This window comes from Scyliorhinus canicula, chromosome 13 (genome assembly GCF_902713615.1).
Source record: "Scyliorhinus canicula chromosome 13, sScyCan1.1, whole genome shotgun sequence".
Lineage (NCBI taxonomy): Eukaryota > Metazoa > Chordata > Chondrichthyes > Carcharhiniformes > Scyliorhinidae > Scyliorhinus > Scyliorhinus canicula.
In genome coordinates, this window is record NC_052158.1 from 60,369,443 (window position 1) to 60,387,803 (window position 18,361).

At 47.3% G+C, this 18,361-nt stretch overlaps 1 protein-coding gene across 1 annotated transcript in view; it reads right to left on the reverse strand.

The window, feature by feature from the left end:
* Positions 1-18,361, reverse strand: part of boka (BCL2 family apoptosis regulator BOK a) — a 76,128-nt gene that overhangs the window by 22,524 nt on the left and 35,243 nt on the right. Inside the window, exons 2-3 of the mRNA XM_038815817.1 lie at positions 16,902-17,124; positions 1,578-1,706 (exon numbers count right to left, since the gene is read on the reverse strand). Coding sequence (XP_038671745.1) covers positions 1,578-1,706; positions 16,902-17,124 — 352 coding nt within the window. The remainder of the gene's footprint in view (positions 1-1,577; positions 1,707-16,901; positions 17,125-18,361) is intronic.

Consider the following 18,361-nt stretch of genomic DNA (forward strand, 5'->3'; position numbering starts at 1 on the left):
CAGACTCAAAGTCAACTTCTGCTCAGTTTGATGGGAACTCCAAATCTTATTGGAACATTCATATGTAACCAGAGAATGCTGTCATTGCATGCACCATACCAGGGGCTGGTTTAGCTCACCAGGCTAAATCGCTGGCTTTTAAAGCAGACTAAGCAGGCCAGCAGCACGGTTCGATTCCCGTACCAGCCTCCCCGGACAGGCGCCGGAACGTGGCGACTAGGGGCTTTTCACAGTAACTTCATTGAAGCCTACTCGTGACAATAAGCGATTTTCATTTCATTTCATGTCAAGTAACAAACTTCCATAGTCACAGAATGTTACAGCAGAGAAGGAGGCCACTCAACCCATTCTACTGGAGCAAGCTCTCCAAAAGAGATTATTATTCCCAGTATGTGCAATGGCATTCCTGCCTCAACTATCAATGCAAACATTAGGCCCAAATATCGTTGGAGGCAGAGGTGGCCACCGGACATGGCCACTCGTGGGCTAATCAGATAAAGTAACTGTTTTAACGAGTGTTTAGATGCTGTGGTAATTGCGTAACATAGGAGTATGAGGAAGTCAATCAACCACCCTAGCTGTTCAGCCACTCAGTTGGGTCATGATTGATCTGTATCTTAACTCCATCCGTCCCCTTGGTTCTATACTTCAGACTACTCTCACCAAACAAAAATATATCGGTTTTGAAATTTTCATTGATGCCTGGCATTAACCAGTTTTTTGGGCTAGAAAGTTTCAGATTTCCACTAGCCAGTGTGCGATGAAGACAGGAGCAGGCATATCTCTTACAAGGGGCTGGTTTAGCACAGTGGGCTAAACAGCTGGCTTGCACTGCAGAATAATGCCAGAAGCCCGGGTTCAATTCCCGTACCAGCCTCCCCGAACAGGCGCCGGAATGTGGCGACTAGGGGCTTTTCACAGTAACTTAATTGAAGCCTACTCGTGACAAAAAGCGATTATTATTATTACAGTATCTGGACTGGAGACTGAGAGCTATTTCATGAATGTACACGATGGAATTGGCAAGCCTCTACCTGAATTATAGGGCGAAGTGACACACAATGATACCTGCAGCAATGAAGGAACCAAGGAGAGAAGATAAACACTAAATGATCAGAAATGCAGTGATAAATAGAGTGAAAAATTAGAAATAGGTAAATATTGCTTCTCAGCTGGCATCTTTTGCTTAAGCTCCAGTTCCTCATGTCAGTTACCACTTTGGATGGAGCTGTGCCAAGCAGAAAAGTCACTTCACCACAGGAAAGGAAAGATTGATTGGTGCAAACACATGGGATGCTCTATAGTTACATCACGCCTCAGTATTGGCAGAGTCTGGGAGCAGATTGCTTGAATGTGCTCTTCCGTAAATTACTGCAGGGAATAAATAGCAGGAATGCAAATCCATACAAACAGATAAATCGAAACAAACAAGATACAAATCTCTGGGAATAGCTAGGATTAGTGATGTACGTTTTGCACATAGAACAGACGTTGCTCAACAGCATAACACCATTGGGGAGCAGCATCCCATTCCCACTTGTCAGATACACAACTGAATTAACATTTCTGGAATTTACCTGCGGAGAAAAGCTCTGTGGCAACAGCCAGGAATGCGTCTGACACAATGGTTTCAGAACTGACCGAGATATTCAATTGCTTTGCGATGTTCCTGTAGACATTTGGTCTGATGTACTCCAACTCGTCACCTAGAGAGAGAAAAAGAGAAAAAAAGAGAAATTCTGCTGATTGGTGTGTTGCTTTTTGGATGAGAGGAATGATTGTGATTTGAGCTGTCACTATCAGAACAGTCTATCTGTTGGTGAAGGTTTGCAACACTGTTCCTGGAGCTCCATTCAAATTGGGGAAAGTAACAGAATGTGCTTTCTTGTGGGGGTTGTTCAGCATAGAAACATGGAGGTGCAAAATTGGGCGGCATGGTAGCACAGTGGTTAGCACAGTAGCTTCACAGCTCCAGGGGTCCCAGTGCCGATTCCCAGCCTCGGGTTACTGTCTGTGTGGAGTCTGCACGTTCTCCCCTTGTCTGCGTGGATTTCCTCCGGGTGCTCCGGTGTCCTTCCACAGTCCAAAGATGCACAGGTTAGGTGTTATGTTAAATTGCCCCTTAAGCGTCCAAAATAGTTGGATTAGGTTACTGGGTTACGGGGATAGGGTGGAGGTGTGAGTTTGAGTAGGGGGCTCTTTCCAAGGGCCAGTGCTGACTCAATGGGCTGAATACCATCCTTCTGCACTGTAAATTTTATGAACTCTATAAAAACATTCTGGCTGGAATTTTCCGGTTGTTGGGATTCCATTTCCCGCCGGCAGCGCAGCCCTGCCCACGGGTTCTTGACGGCATGGGCCGGCTTCAGTGGGAAATCCCATTGACAAGCCCGAGGGAATAGAGAATTCCACCGTCAGTGAACGACGTGCCGCTGGAGAATACAGCCCTCTATCGAATAAGATAAAGGGCAGCACGGTAGCATTGTGGATAGCACAATTGCTTCACAGCTCCAGGATCCCAGGTTCGATTCCGGCTTGGGTCACTGTCTGTGCGGAGTCTGCACATCCTCCCCGTGTGTGCGTGGGTTTCCTCCGGGTGCTCCAGTTTCCTCCCACAGTCCAAAGATGCGCAGGTTAGGTGGATTGGCCATCATAAATTGCCCTTAGTGTCCAAAATTGCCCTTAGTGTTGGGTGGGTTATAGGGTTATGGAGATAGGATGGAGGTGTTGACCTTGGGTAGGGTGCTCTTTCCAACAGCCGGTGCAGACTCGATGGGCCGAATGGCCTCCTTCTGCACTGTAAATTCTATGATAAAAACTCGGTTGGCAGTTGCCTCCTCAATATGAAACTCTGAATCTAGATCTTAGACCTGACTGTCACTTCGAATCATACAGCACAGAAAGAGGCCATTTGGCATGTCATCTCTGTGTTGTTATTCTTTGGAATTCACTACCCAGAGAGCAGTGGAGAGTGGGAGTTATTGGGCTGAACTCGACAGATATTTGATCAGAGGGTAGTATAGGGCTATGGGGTGGGGGCAGGCAGGAACGTGGAGGCCATCATATTATTGTTGAATGGCAGTGCGAGGCCGAGAGGCCAAATTGTCTTTTATTGCTCCTGTTTGCGTTTTTATTTTTTTATTTTTTATTTTTTTAAATAAATTTAGATTACCCAATTATTTTTTTCTATTAAGGGGCAATTTAGCGTGGCCAATCCACCTACTCTGCACATTTTTGGGTTGTGGGGGCGAAACCCACGCAGACACGGGGAGAATGTGCAAACTCCACACGGGCAGTGACCCAGAGCCGGGATTGAACCTGGGACCTCAGCGCCGTGAGGCGGTTGTGCTAACCACTAGGCCACCGTGCTGCCCTGCGTTTTTATTTTTAATTGCTCTTGGAAACACTGAGATCAGTTATAGCGTAATTGCTCTAAGGAGGATTTTGAGGCCAGTTAGAGCTTAATTATATTTGCTCTTAGGTAGATTGAGAGGCTTAAGTACTCTTTGGTAAACACAGAGAAGTAAAAACAAAATTGTTGGGAAATAAGAGGCTTTCTTCCTCTGCATTTTAGAAGCAAGTGTGAAAAGACCATTCGGCCCATCAAATTTAAATCTTCAAAGCATCAGCTGCACAGGACGCCAAAAGCTCTGACTAGGAATTGCATATTGTAGTGTCAGGGCTCTTCATCCCAACTCCATGTCCTTAGGGAAATGGTTTGTGCTCAATTAATGTTCAGGTATTATCTGACTGCAGAAACATCATTTGTGCGCATCAGGACATGCTCTCCAGGAAGGAACCACACTGCCTTCATTGTGAAGCAGCTAATGGTGTCCGCATCATTTGAAACAGATGGAAGACTGCTGTAAAAACTGGACTATCTGTTGCTGAAGTGGATGCTGTGCTCACTGAGCAGGCACAGGAGTGCTTCAGCTTGGATGCTTCAACACCTGTTTGCAATTGGTTCACAACCTTTCATATGTCACTGGACACCTTTATACCATTAAAAAAAATTGAGGCACATCTAGTTTCTCCAACCAAACCGTCATTGAGAAAATGTCTGTGGGCACAATTTTACTCAATGGTAACAAAGTCCCATAGGAAATGCGTTTAGCCGTGTGTTTCTCTAAGCGCCAAACAACACAAGGCTATCGCGTTTGATGAGGGGCCGCAATAGAGAATGCGCGGCCAAGGTCGCACATAGCCCTGTTTTGTACTGAGGTGCTCCGCTTGGCAGAACTCCAGCGTAGCGCGAATTCGGCCACCATTTTAAATAGCCTCCCGATCTCCGAGGCCTTCGAAGCAAGCCCCAACACACCATGGAATGGTTCCCAGCTTCCCCCCGCATCCTCCCAACACCCACGCAGGGCACCCCCAGACCAATCGCGCCCATGCACAAACTGCCAGCCATGCCATCTGGGCACCTTGGCAGTGCCAGGGTGCCACCCTGCCCAAAGGGCATGCACCTGGAGTCCTCCAATCCTCTGGGAGACCCCCACGAGTGCCTTTCATCTAATCCCCATTTGTGGAGACAAGTACTGAAATGAAATGAAAATCGCTTATTGTCACGAGTAGGCTTCAATGAAGTTACTGTGAAAAGCCCATAGTCGCCACATTCCGGCGCCTGTCCGGGGAGGCTGGTACGGGAAGCGAACCGTGCTGCTGGCCTGCTTTAAAAGCCAGCGATTTAGCTGAGTGAGCTAAAACAGCCCCTGAAAGGCACTTGTCCAAGGTCTCTGAGGCGAAGGAGATTGATCCGACGCCTCAGGTAACTGGGAATCTGCCCATTAAAGAGAGACTAGCTGCCTTGCTCTAATATGCCCACAATGGGCAAGATTTACGTCGCAAAGTCCCGAGATCACATTAGATATCATGAGGTGTTGCGAGCCGAGTAGATCTCAGGAGCAGGGTCTCTCGGTCTCTATCGGCTGCGCTGCGCCACTGTGACCTGCTTTTTGGCCGCAGCGTGGCCATTAAACCAAGTCCTTTACCTCTACAATCACCTAAAAACACAACAAGCCACCTGTTGGTACAATTTTCATGAATTTAAGTTTACAATTACAATTGTGGTGATATGCATCACTGTAAATACACAAGGGGTTAATGTAAATGCTAGATGGAGCACCAGAGACATCATGACATACAGACATACAGCTGATGAACACATAGAATAGGACATGACCAATGGGCAGTCAAGACACCCAGAGGTGACACTACCACAAGAGGGCAACCCATATAAAAGGACAGGACACACATGCTCTTTCTCTTTCCACAGGCGACACTTAGAGAGAAGGACATGGGCAGATCAGAAGCATCACACCCACCACATGGCTTAGAGTAGACTGGTTAGTTAGACTGAGTTACTATCGCAAGATTATCAGAAGAATCGAACTCAAGTAGGATAATTGTTAACTGTTCAATAAATGTGTTAAATCTATCTCCAAGTCTGAACCATCCTTTGTCAGAGCATACATCAAGGAAGCACCTTATGCTACACGAAGAAGCATAACACAACAATCACCAGTTGTACATGAAATACGTGAGGTGGGATTCTCTCGTCCGCCAGCCACGTGTTTCTCGGCTGTGCACCATTCGCTGGTGGCGGGATCTTCCTGCCGACTGTCAATGGTATTTCTCATTGTAACCACCCCACTCCGCCGTGAAACCCGCTGGTGGGGGTGCACTGCCAGCAGGAAAATTGAATCGCAACGACTGGCCATGGCGTACACAATTTAAAAATGCTTCCCATTAAAGATTTAAATTGTTTGCAGTTCTTAAGTCTGCATTTCTAAATTTGAAAGTTTATAAATGATATAAATACTCTGCGCAGCATCATACCGACAAATTTTACTTGTGAGCACAGTCTCTTGGATCTGGAGAGATGACAGGGCAACTTGCAGGTCTTGCTCCACTGATGTTCTCCCTTTTGTTTTTTTACATGAGCCAGTGTTGAGAACAAGTAGGTGTGGGAAGTAGTAAGAGTTTTGCTATCGTGTGATCTGGAATAGATGAATAGTCTTGTCCCACAAACAACCAGAATGTGTCTAGAGGTACTCTGCATGAATGCCATTTTTTATTCCTGCCTAAGGCCCAGTTTTGATTTTGGAGCTTTGAAGTTTATCTGCGGCAGTCAGAATGGTCTCATTCTTCCCTTACATTCAGCTCATTCAGATGGCTGAATATATCTGAAAGATATGCAAGCTTAGCACACCAATAATCACATAAAATCTCTGTGCGCCAATTCATGCCGAGCCCAGAACTCTTTCAGCATGTTATAGAATCCATAAACATTATAAGCAGATAAGCAGTTATGATGCAAAAGATTTGCCGTCGGTTTGCGTGACTGGGTAATTCTTTGCAAAAAAAAAAGAAATTCCCTTTGATAAATCTCTATCAACATACCTGACATTGGTTCAGAGCTGCAGAATCATCACTCTGTAGGGCAAATTTTCCAGCCATTTCTAATTTCCCCTGAAGCACTTGTTAATATCAACTGGCAATTTGTCAATGCGTCGTTTGATTATATGGTCAGAAAGAGGAACTTTGTTGATATCTTTGGCAGCATCAGCTCCCAACATTATTTTCACAATAGCTTTCCACGCCGGCAGAATTTGGGTTTCGGCAATGGTGTGCAGTTTCTTTGATTTCGCTATGAGCTCAGCCAGCCCGTAACTCGCCTTTATTTGAAACCCACTCACACTCCATGATATGTTGATTTTGTTTTGAGTTTTGCTCTCAGGGACTTGAGATATTGTATATTCTTGCAGGGGAACGGTGTTTTGTCTTGAAATGGCGCCTCAACTTACTTGGCAACATAGCAGCGTTTGAGAGCTTCCTCCTCCAAATCATAGAATCATAGAATTTACAGTGCAGAAGGAGGCCGTTCAGCCCATCGCGTCTGCACCGGCTCTTGGAAAGAGCACCCTACCCAAGGTCAACAACTCCACCCTATCCCCATAACCCTATAACCCAGTAGCCCCACCCAACACTAAGGGCAATTTTGGACTCTAAGGGCAATTTATCATGGCCAATCCACCTAACCTGCACATCTTTGAACTGTGGGAGGAAACCGGAGCACCCGGAGGAAACCCACACACACACGGGGAGGATGTGCAGACTCCGCACAGACAGTGACCCAAGCCGGAATCGAACCTGGGACCCTGGAGCTGTGAAGCGATTGTGCTATCCACAATGCTACCGTGCTGGGACAGGACAAGAGACAAGGGGCTGGTTTAGCACAGGGCTAAATCGCTGGTTTTGAAAGCAGACCAAGGCAGGCTAGCAGCACGGTTCAATTCCCATACCAGCCTTCCCGAACAGGCGCCGGAATGTGGCGACTAGGGGCTTTTCACAGTTACTTCATTTGAAGCCTACTTGTGACAATAGGCGATTTTCATTTCATTTCATTCATTTTTCAAAATACCAAAGGCCAAGTGGGTGTCGCTGCCCTGTCTGGGTATGAACCTCGGGTTTGTCTCCTGATGTTATGTTCTTTCAGTCAAATCTGGCTCACAGCGGGATTCTTTACTTCTCCTCAAGAGCATATCCATGGGCAAACTGTGGTAAAACACACCGCACTGCACAATAAATGCCCTCAAGCATCAATTTCCAAGCACAATTTCAGCTCTTCGGCAGTGCCAAGCTGAACACTACAGCTCCAAAAGTGCATTCTTGCCCTAATGCCAGGCAGCATGCGGTTACTAACCTTCCGTTGCCTATTCAGATCTTCAGGGCTTCTTTTGAGGTCACTTCATCTATTAGGGCTTCTCCCAAGCTGACCTACTTTTTTGAAAACAAATTTTTCCAATGAAGGAGCAATTTGGCATGGCCAATCCACCTACCCGGCACATCCTTGGGCTGTGGGGGTGAGACCTGTGCAGAAACGGGGAGAATGTGCAAACTCTGCACGGGCAGTGACCCGGGGCCGGGATCCAACCCGGATCCTCGGCACCATGAGGCAGCAGTGCTAACCACTGTGCCACCATGCCGCTCCCCCCCAGCTGACTTCAATTACGGTCTGTTCCATGACTTCCTTTGTTAGCTTTATTGGCTCCTGTTTTGTACTCCGGTCTTCTTCTGTTACCGGGAGCTTTCTTTTTTTTTATTTCTCCCTAGTCCCTGGTTTCTTTTGACCTCTCCCTGTCTCCCTCACTTCTGCCAGGGCTTTTGCACTTTGGGGCCTGAGTCTTCAGCTTGGTGATTGTCATCCCCAAGGTCTGAGGAACCTCTGGCCTCTTGGGCATGGGTCTGACCAACATTTTAAAAATCTGAACCGCACATTTGTGGGCCTTTCCGAGCGGGCACTTGCACAGGAGCAGCAGGGCAGCAGGGTAGCATGGTGGTTAGCATAAATGCTTCACAGCTCCAGGGTCCCAGGTTTGATTCCCGGCTGGGTCACTGTCTGTGCGGAGTCTGCATTTCCTCCCCGTGGGTGCTCCGGTTTCCTCCCACAGTCCAAAGATGTGCGGGTTAGGTGGATTGGCCATGCTAAATTGCCTGTAGTGTCCTAAAAAAAAAGTAAGGTTAAGGGGGGGGGGGTTGTTGGGTTACGGGTATAGGGTGGATACGTGGGTTTGAGTAGGGTGATCATGGCTCGGCACAACATTGAGGGCCGAAGGGCCTGTTCTGTGCTGTACTGTTCTATGTTCTATGTTCTATGTTCTAGGAGGCCCAAGGTTCCTTGGGACTTGGAGATGCCAACCACGGAATTGAAAACAAATGTTAGTTTTAGTTTACTCATGTGAATGGTGAATCCTTTTGTATCTTATCGGCGGCCTTCATGGCACACAGCACACTGGTTGGGAATCACTGCCTTGGTTGACCCTCCACCTTGGTGGGAATAAAAGTGCTGTGCAGTTAAGGAATGATGACAGAATCCTTGCAAATGGTCAAATCGAGGTGACTTCTATCCTGCTACAGCTCCGTGCACATCTTAAAATGGGGCATAGTGAGACTATAATTGTATAAAGATCAAGCTGTCAACTAACTTTAGCTGTCCGACAATTTACAAATTGATTTAAGTTCCAAGTGCTCCCGTTGAAAACAGCAGGGAGCTTCATTTTATACAAATCAGGGGAAAACACCCTAAGTATGAACCAAATGCCATTTTCCTCTATATCACCACATAGAATTAAACAGAACAAAAACAGGCCATCCAGCCCAACTGTAAGGGTTTATGCCTTCTCCCATCTTACTTTACCTCCCCTCTCACGTGCTTACCTAAATTCCCCTTAAATTAGTCGATGCTATTCACCTCAACAACCCCCTGTAGTAGCAAGTTCCACATTCTAACCACTCTCAGGATCACTTCGCCCAAGTTCCCGATTGAACTCATTGGTGACAATCTTATTTATATCCTCTACTTTTATTCTCCCCCACACGCGGAAACATCTTCTCTGCGCTCACCCTATCAATTTAATTTCCTAATCTTAAAGACCAATATCGGGTTATCCCCCTCTGCCTTATCTTTTCTAGAGAAAATAAACTTATTCAATCTCCCCTGATAGCTATAATCGTTGGGTACAGGTTTCAGTTCCAAAACCAAGAGCAATACATGCTGGCAGACAGCCATTTCCAGGCTATTTAAAGGGTTCATTATAGCTACAAGAATGGAAAGTTGGAAGCAACTCTGATTTTTGCTGCAGTTGTTTCTGTGTTTTTGCTCCTTAATCAGGGCATGTATTTCACCAGTTTTCTAATGCTCGATCTACCGGCTGCTGTGTGAGTGTTACAAAATGTTACCCTGCCCACTTGAAACTGCTGCTGTCTTTTACTTTGTGCATCCACCCCTCCCTTGGAGGTACAAGGTGCAGGCATGAGGGGTTGGTTTAGCTCACTGGGCTAAATCGCTGGCTTTTCAAGCAGACCAAGCAGGCCAGCAGCACGGTTCGATTCCCGTACCAGCCTCCCCGGACAGGCGCCGGAATGTGGCGACTAGGGGCTTTTCACAGTAACTTCATTGAAGCCTACTCGTGACAATAAGCCATTTTCATTTTTCCGTCACTGTACCAGAACTGATTCTCACTGCCTCAGTGGCACTATTGTTCCTCCAAACCTGCACTGCATAGCAAATGAAGGTTCTGGGAGCACAGTGTAATAAATTAATGGTGGATTCACTTTGTGGAAGGTGCATCTTCATTTATACACACAGCTTTGACGATTCTACCTCAATACTCTATTTAGAAGTCTATTCAATTTGAGTGTTGCTGAAACAAGACATTTCATTGATGTTTTTCACCTCCCACTCACCAGGACAATCACAAGAACACCAGATGTCAGAGGAAACAGTTTGCATCACAACTCCTTATCTGGAGGAAAGCAATCCTAACTGGACCAAGTGCCTTGCTGGGACTTGAACCCACGTCCCCAGATAATTCACCTGGGCCTCTGGTTAATAATAATAATGTTTATTATTGGCACAAGTAGGCTTACATTGACACTGCAATGAAATTACTGTGGCAATCCCTAGTCTCCACTCTCCGGAGCTTGTTCCAGTGCACTGAGGGAGAATTCAGAATGTCCAAATTACCTAACAGCATGTCTTTCGGGACTTGTGGGGGGAAACTGGAGCACCCGGAGGAAACCCACACAGTCACGGGAAGAACTCCGCACAGACAGTGACCCAAGCCAGGAATCGAACCTGGGACCCTGGTGCTGTGAAGCAACAGTGCCAACCACTGCGGTACCATGCCGCCCACTGGTTCAGTGGCACTGCCACTAGGTCACCCTCTCTACAATTCACTGTTTCTGCTGTTTCACCTCACCTGCCTCCAAGCCAAAGCCACGCCCCCTCCTCCCCCCCCCCCCCCCCCCCCCCCCCCCCACCCCACTGTCACCAAAGGAAAACCTCAGTCAGAAACCTTTAGCTCGGTGACCAAATTCATAATTAGAGGATTAAACTTGTATTTCAACTATCTGCCAAATTTACTTCTGCCGGCATGGAGTAAGATATGAGCAGATGGTATCCATGTTGGTTGAGTTAGCGCAAAGGATCTGGCCTATCCCTCAGCAGCACCTTGTGCTGCAGTTAGTAGCTCTCTTGCCTACAAGTCAGAAGGATTTGAGTTGGGCCCCAAGAACCTGAAAATAAAAATCTAGGATAATGCTCCAAGTGCTGCCCTTTGAACGATGCATTGAATCAAAGCGCTGCCTATCCTGCCAACTTGACATAAAAGATCCCAGGGCACCATTTTTACCTTACTGGCCAACCTCTAGGTAACTGAGATACCCCGCCCCCTGGGAGGAGGAGCTTGTACTCGGCAAGGGAAGATGAGTGCTCCCCATTGTCCTGGCCGATATTTACTCCCTCCAACCAACATCACTGAAAAAGATTAGTTGGTCATCATCGTAACTGCTGTTTGTGGGAGCTTGCTGTGCACAAATGGGCTCCCATGTTTCCTATATTACAACAGGAACTACACTTCTAAAGTACCCCAATTGCTGTGAAACACTCCTGTGTTTAATAAGGACGCGGGAGTCCAAACTAAGTAAAAATAAGAACAAAGTTTTATTTACAAACATTATATTTACACTCCTAGTAGACCCCTACCAGGTACATCTCTGGTCAGTACCTTCCTGGCCGACCATATATACTCTAGGTCAGTGCTTCTCAAAGTGTGGTACGCGTACCGGTGCCGGTACGTGAGCCGTCGTCTGCCGGTACGTGGAGTACTCCCAGAAAAGAAACACTTTCACACATGATACAGCGCAAAGGTGAGTGCTGAGCTGGGGCGGGGGGGTTCCAAGGTTCCGTCCTCGTGCTGAGCGGGGGGGGGGGGGTTGCGTCCTCGGGCCATGCTGGGGGGGTTGCGTCCTCGGGCCGTGCTGAGGGGGGGTTGCGTCCTCGGGCCGTGCTGAGGGGGGGTTGCGTCCTCGGGCCGTGCTGGGGGGGGGGTTGCGTCCTCGGGCCGTGCTGGGGGGGGGGGGTTGAGTCCTCGGGCCGTGCTGAGGGGGGGTTGCGTCCTCGGGCCGTGCTGGGGGGGTGCTGTGTCCTCGGGCCGTGCTGGGGGGGGGGTTTGCGTCCTCGGGCCGTGCTGAGGGGGGGGGGTTGCGTCCTCGGGCCGTGCGGAGTGGGGGGGGGGGTCCAAGCTCTGTCCTCGAGGGGGGGGGGGGGGGGGTGGGGGGGGGGGTTCCAAGGTTCCGGCACCGGTCCCTGGCACATTGAAAAAAAAGCTGCCGGTATGCCACATCAGATAGTTTGAGATCCACTGCTCTAGGTAACTGAGATACACCACCCCCTGGGGGGAGGAGCTTGTACTGGGCAAGGGAAGACAAGCATTCCCACTCCATAGGCCCCCATGCAGGATATTACACTGGGGTCATGACATATGCTTATATAAATGCAAGTCTTCTTTTCTTGAGGGTGCATGGTGAACAGGGAATATGATGATGCATTGGCTAGTTTTAGCTGCAAAAGCTCGAGACAAAGCTCTTGCTGCCTGCCAATGTGTTTCTGCAGGGGGATCTGCGCGGGAGAATAAGCACAGCTGAGGTGTAAACAAGCCACTGATTCACCCATTCTCGGCTGGGGCTTAGCACTAATTCCACCTCCTTTGACTATGGGAACAGCTGCTCTGTATATTCCAAAAGAAGCAAACATTCAAATTCCTGAGATTCTTCTTGATTTGGCACACCAGGGCCTCAGACAGCTTTAATGTTTTGTGGCGCGTCCTGATGACATGCAGCTGTCTCATCACAGTGGGTTTTGCTGCTTTATAATGTTGGAGACAATTCGGGGGGGGGGGGATCTCTACCCTCCCCTTCCTTATTTTCATGTGGAGAGAGGTAAAATGGTTTGTAAAACCCGTTTTCTGGTTTTGCACAAAGTCAGCACCCACAGCTCGAGTTAGAGTCTCACAAATGTAGAGGATTGCGCCGTACATGTCCACACTTGGCCTTCAACTGACTGAAATCAGTTGAAATTCCAATGCGGGTCAGAGGACATTGGGGAATTATTATTTTTAGATCAACATCTTAGGCGTATCAAGAAATTGGTGAATCAAGAAGGAAAATCAAAATTCTGGGAACTTGTACCAACAACAGAAGATAATTAAAAATGCAGTGAATCTTAGTCAGCATCTCATACAGGATAGACATGATGGGCTGAATGGCCTTTTTCTGTGCTGTACAATTCTGCAGCCGTATAGATTAGGGTCTTTGAGTGGGTCACCACACCAGAGATTGGCAAGCCCCTTCATGGCACTGAGATAAGTGTTCCTTGTTCTACTTTATTTTGGTCAGTTCTATAAAGAAAGATTTTCAGCTTCACTGTGCTTACTCCGATGAAGAGTGGTATTCAGTACATCTAACTCTCTTCCTCTTTCAGGTGCTCACTGACTTTATGCTTTTCCAGCATTTTCTATTTGTAAAAATGGTAGGCCTCAGGCCTGAGCGCCAGAGTGAACCCAATCTACAAGGGTGCCTTGGGAATGCTTCTCCACATCTACCTGCCCGTGCAGCTGATGCTTGCTCACATTGGTGGAAGGAAGGAAGGGCTTTGGCAGTTGGGCGAGGTCCCCATGATGATCCCTCAGCCCTCCATGTAAGGGGGAGCTGATGGTTGGGGTGGGAAATCAGACTTTTGGAGCTGCTAGAGGCTGGTGCACCTCAACTCTCTTGTTATATGGGCTTGCCAGAGCAAAAGCAAGCATTGGGAAAAATCCTGAGGAAGAGTCTTTAAGAATAATTGGTGGCTGGGCTGAATCAATTTTAATCCAAAGAGATCAAAAGCCAAAGTTGAAACAGGACGAACAGAGAAAGGTTTTTGAAAATGCAAGAAACCTGGAATAAAATTTCTGAAACTGAGGCAAAAAAATCCATTCACACAGCGAGTTATTATGATTTGCAGTGCATGATAGAAGCAGATTCAAACATAACTTTCAAAAAGTAATTAGATAAATATTTGAAAGGAGACATTTGGAGTGGAAAGAGCAGGGGAGCAGGGTTATTTGGGTCGTGTGGACACAATGGATCAAGTGCCCTCCTCCGTCAGTACTATCTGATTCTATTTGCTCTATTGTGAAACAAATCACTGTGCATGAGTCAGCTAGAAGGAAGTGCACTTATGCAACCAGTGTAGACTTCCTCATCAGATTTTCCACCCCCGCTCCTCCCCCAAATAATGTGCCTATAGACCCGAGATTAGGCATTCAGAGGAATGGAAGATTGACCTGCATCCCCCCCCCTCTTCAGAGCCACATGTTGGGCAGCACAGTAGCACAGTGGTTAGCACAGTTGACTTCACAGCTCCAGGGTCCCAGATTTGATTCCCGGCTAGGGTCACTGTCTGCACGTTTTCCCTGTGTCTGTGTGGGTTTCCTCTGGGTGTTCCGGTTTCCTCCCACAATCCAAAGATATGTGGGTGTTATGGGCCAGGGTTTAGAGAACCCCAAAGTGTATCATGAAGTTCACCTGACCCACAACTTTTAATAGATTGTGGTATGGGGAGCACATGGCCCACTCTACAGATGTGGTACAGCAGAAATGGAAAAGTATTTTTTAAGCAAAACAATGTTTATTCTATGAACTCAAGTTAACCTTTTTAAAACATACAGTGAACATCTTAGCAATCATTAATTCAAATACAACCCCCAAAGAATACAACGCTAAGTAATCCTTTAAGATTTCCTTTTAACATCCGTAAGTCTTAAAAAAGTCACTACTGTTATTAGTTTTAAATCACCAGGATCGATTTACAGTCTTTAGATTACAGAGAGATTCATGCACCTTCTGGCTGTGACTGCAGCTATCCAGCTCTGAAATCGAAACTAAAACACACCCTGCAGCAAATAGCCTAAAACTAAAGTAAAAAGCTGACAGACAGCCCAGCTCCACCCACTCTCTGACATCACTGCAGTAATAAATACCCAATTCTTAAAGGTACTCTCACTACAGATATTTATATACACACCCATTTATAAACACCCATTTCTTAAAGGTACTCTCACATGACAGCTGGTTAGGTGGTTTGGCCATGATAAATTGCCCTTAGTGTCCAAAAAAAAAGGTTAGGTGGGATTACTGGGTTACAGGGATAGGGTGGAGGTGTGGGCTTAAGTAGGGTGCTCTTTCCAGGGGCCGGTGCAGTCTTGATGGGCTGAATGGCCTCCTTCTGCACTGTAAATTCTATGATTCTACGTTGGCAATCCAAGTTTGTCACCAGAATCTGCGGTGACAATCCTGAGTCAGGAACCTAGAAAAAAAAATCAGTAAAGATATTTTCCCTTCTCTTTAACCTTTCCAAGATCCCACAGCATAGACTGGGGTTCATCTGCTCCACCATAGAATGCCAAAGGTGCACAAGGAGGCCATTCAGCTTACCAAGTCTGCACCGACCCCACGAAAGATCGTTCTACCTCGGCCAACAACCCCACCTTATCCCTGTGACCCCACCTAACCTGCACATCTTTGGACTGTGCGAGGAAACCGGAGTACCCGGAGGAAACCCACGCAGACACGGGGAGAACGTGCAAACTCCACGCAGCCACCCAGGTCCATGGCGCCGTGAGGCAGCAATGCCCCATGGTCTCAAAACCACAGCATCCAAATTACTCTTGAATATTTACGTTTTTGCCCCACTACTGTCCCTTCTATTATCAGTGTGTGTGAATTAAAACTTCCTGCTACCAGCCTCGCACTTGCCTTTTACTATTTTGTGCTTACGTTACCTTTTCTGCAGTTATGGGGTTTAACTTGAGATAATGCCTGAGATTAGTCACTTCCTTTCCACATACTATCTTCTATCCATCTGTAAAGACCTTTCCTATCAGTATCCCCTCTTTAAAAATAGTTTATTTCATCTTTTCTCTTGACTGGGTGGCTTCGTGCTCTTACTTTCCTGACTTTACAGTAGGGAATGTTACAAGTGTGCGTTGCTGGGGATTGCCAGCAGCGGAGGGGGAGCACGCATTGGAAATTTGGGCTCAAACTGCCCCGGGAACCTTCATTTTAAAAGGTTTAAAAATCAACACCACTCAAGTTTCGGATTAACGCTGCCAAGTGGCAAAGCCCGCATTGTCAGCACATCAGATCACAAAATATATTCTGTACTGCCGCATTCTGTTTGTTTTATTGATCGCTACTTCAGAGAAACAGCCCGAAGCAACCCGAGCTGCCATTTCCAATTGGAAATATTGTAGAGGTCCCTGGAAATTGCAACTGCTTTGTCTATAATCCCAAAACCTTCCGTAGTTTACTATCAGCTGCAGGCATGATAAATTTGCATTGCTTTTCTGACTGGAGTTCATTTATTATTTGTAATCCCCCATCCACAACTCAATTTCTATCATGCCTTCTGTTTTGTTATGCTCTTGACGTAGCATAAGCTGCTTCCTTGATGTGCACTCCGACAAAGGAAGGTTCAGACTTGGAAATAGCTTTAACACATTTATTAAACTGTTAACAATTCTCCTACTTGGATTTGACTCTCCTGTTAATCCTACTATAGCTACTCAGACTAACGAACCAGTCTGCTACAATCCACGTGGTGGGTGTGAAGTGTTTCAAATCAACCCTGTATACTCACTGAGAGTCTCCACTGGAAAGAGGAAGGTCATGTGTGCTGTGTCCTTTTATATGGGTTGGTGTAATACCCCCCTGTGGTAGTGTCACCTCTGTGTGTATCGTGAATGTCCATTGGTCGTGTTCTATCTTACTGACCCATTGGTTGAATGTCTGTGTGTCATGTCTCTGGTGCTCCCTCTAGTGTCTATCTAGTCTATGTGTATTTACATTAACCCCTTGTGTATTTACAGTGATGTATATCACCACACCTTCCTCCATTCCTTTCTCATCCCAATTCTCACCATCCAACTCTCGCTCCCCACGATTCTTCCCATTTCCACCACTGTGACTCAATTACTTTCCTTCTAATTCTTCTGTGTCCCTGCATTTGGTCAACTTACCCAGGTGAAGGAGTGCGGCGGAAACCTCAGTAAGTTTGCTTGCTGGACCCGACACCGCCGTCTCTGGTTTACTCCAGACGATACCAGCTCGGATCAGGCGGGAGTGGATGTAATCTCGACACAGCGCTTTGGCTTGAGAAATAAGCTCTTTATCGGGGGGAGAGCGGTCAAAAACCTCCATCACTTCAGCAGCAAAGATGGAGGAACGTCGAAGCATCTCCATCTGGAAGAAAAGGAACATGACGTTAGATAGCACCAGAATTGTGCTGGAGAACATCAAACCAGAGAACTATACAAAGGAGAGTGAAATATGAACAATATGAAAGGTTAGGAATTTGATGCAAGTTGGGCACTCTGTTAAATAATAAAGGGCAAGTAGTGTCAAACTGAAATTTAGTTCACCTTGCTGGGTACGATCGAACGGAAAAGTTTCTAATTTTGTCATTTGTGGCGGGGTTTGCTGGGAGTTTCCCACGGGCTCTGTCGGCGAGTACCCCCCACCACTACCTAATCACCCGATCTCGCCCACACACAGAACTAACCACCCCATCTCGCCCACACATAGAATTATTTTCATCACTGGACTGGGCCAGACCCGCTCCTCAGAGAACCGGCCATTATTTTGAAAGGGTGCCTCGATCTCTGTTTTGGTTTCCCCTTCCCATAGACAATGCCACCCCAACCCCCTCCCCCCACACATGGGCATAACCCCCCACCCCTTCCACCAAAGTGATGACATCCCGCTACGGGGTCACTGAGGGCCCCTTTCAGGACCCCCAACCTTCTGGAGGCCCCTTCATATCGCCCTGCACCCCCCCAACCTCCATACCCTCCCCCTCCAACCTCCTTTCGTGGGCATGGTTCCCCAGGTCGTGACCATTGGCAGTGACAGGTGGGCATCTGGGCACCCTGGCACTGCAACCCTGGCAGTGCTCCTGCTGGCTTTGCGGTGCCACCAGGGCACCATGGCAGAGCCAGGCTGCCAGCGTTCCAGGGGGAGAGCCAGGGGGCCACGCTGCCCTATCCCTGGCCACCCATGCATCTTCCCGTGTTTGCATGGATTTCGCCCTCACAACCCAAAGATATGCAGGCTAGGTGGATTGGCCACACTAAATTGCACCTTAATTGGAAAAAATTAATTGGGTATTCTATATTTAATAAAAAAAGGTCGCTGGACTTAGTCATGACCATTGTGGGCGGGATCCTGATTGCAATGCCTTGTAACGTCTGGATTGATCTTGTGAGATGTACTGGCTGTTGGGAAGCCCGCGGGAGGCTTCACCCAGCATCTACCAGCCGTTTTGCATTCCTGTTCAGGTGCTGCCCGGCCGGTAGATCGCGTCCTCTGAATTTAACTTTACTCTTTTGGGGTTCAGCCAATCAGACAAAATAAAACAAACTAAGGGACAAATTAAAAGGGCCGCTCGTGACAGGGGCACTGCACTGCCCAAATGAAACAA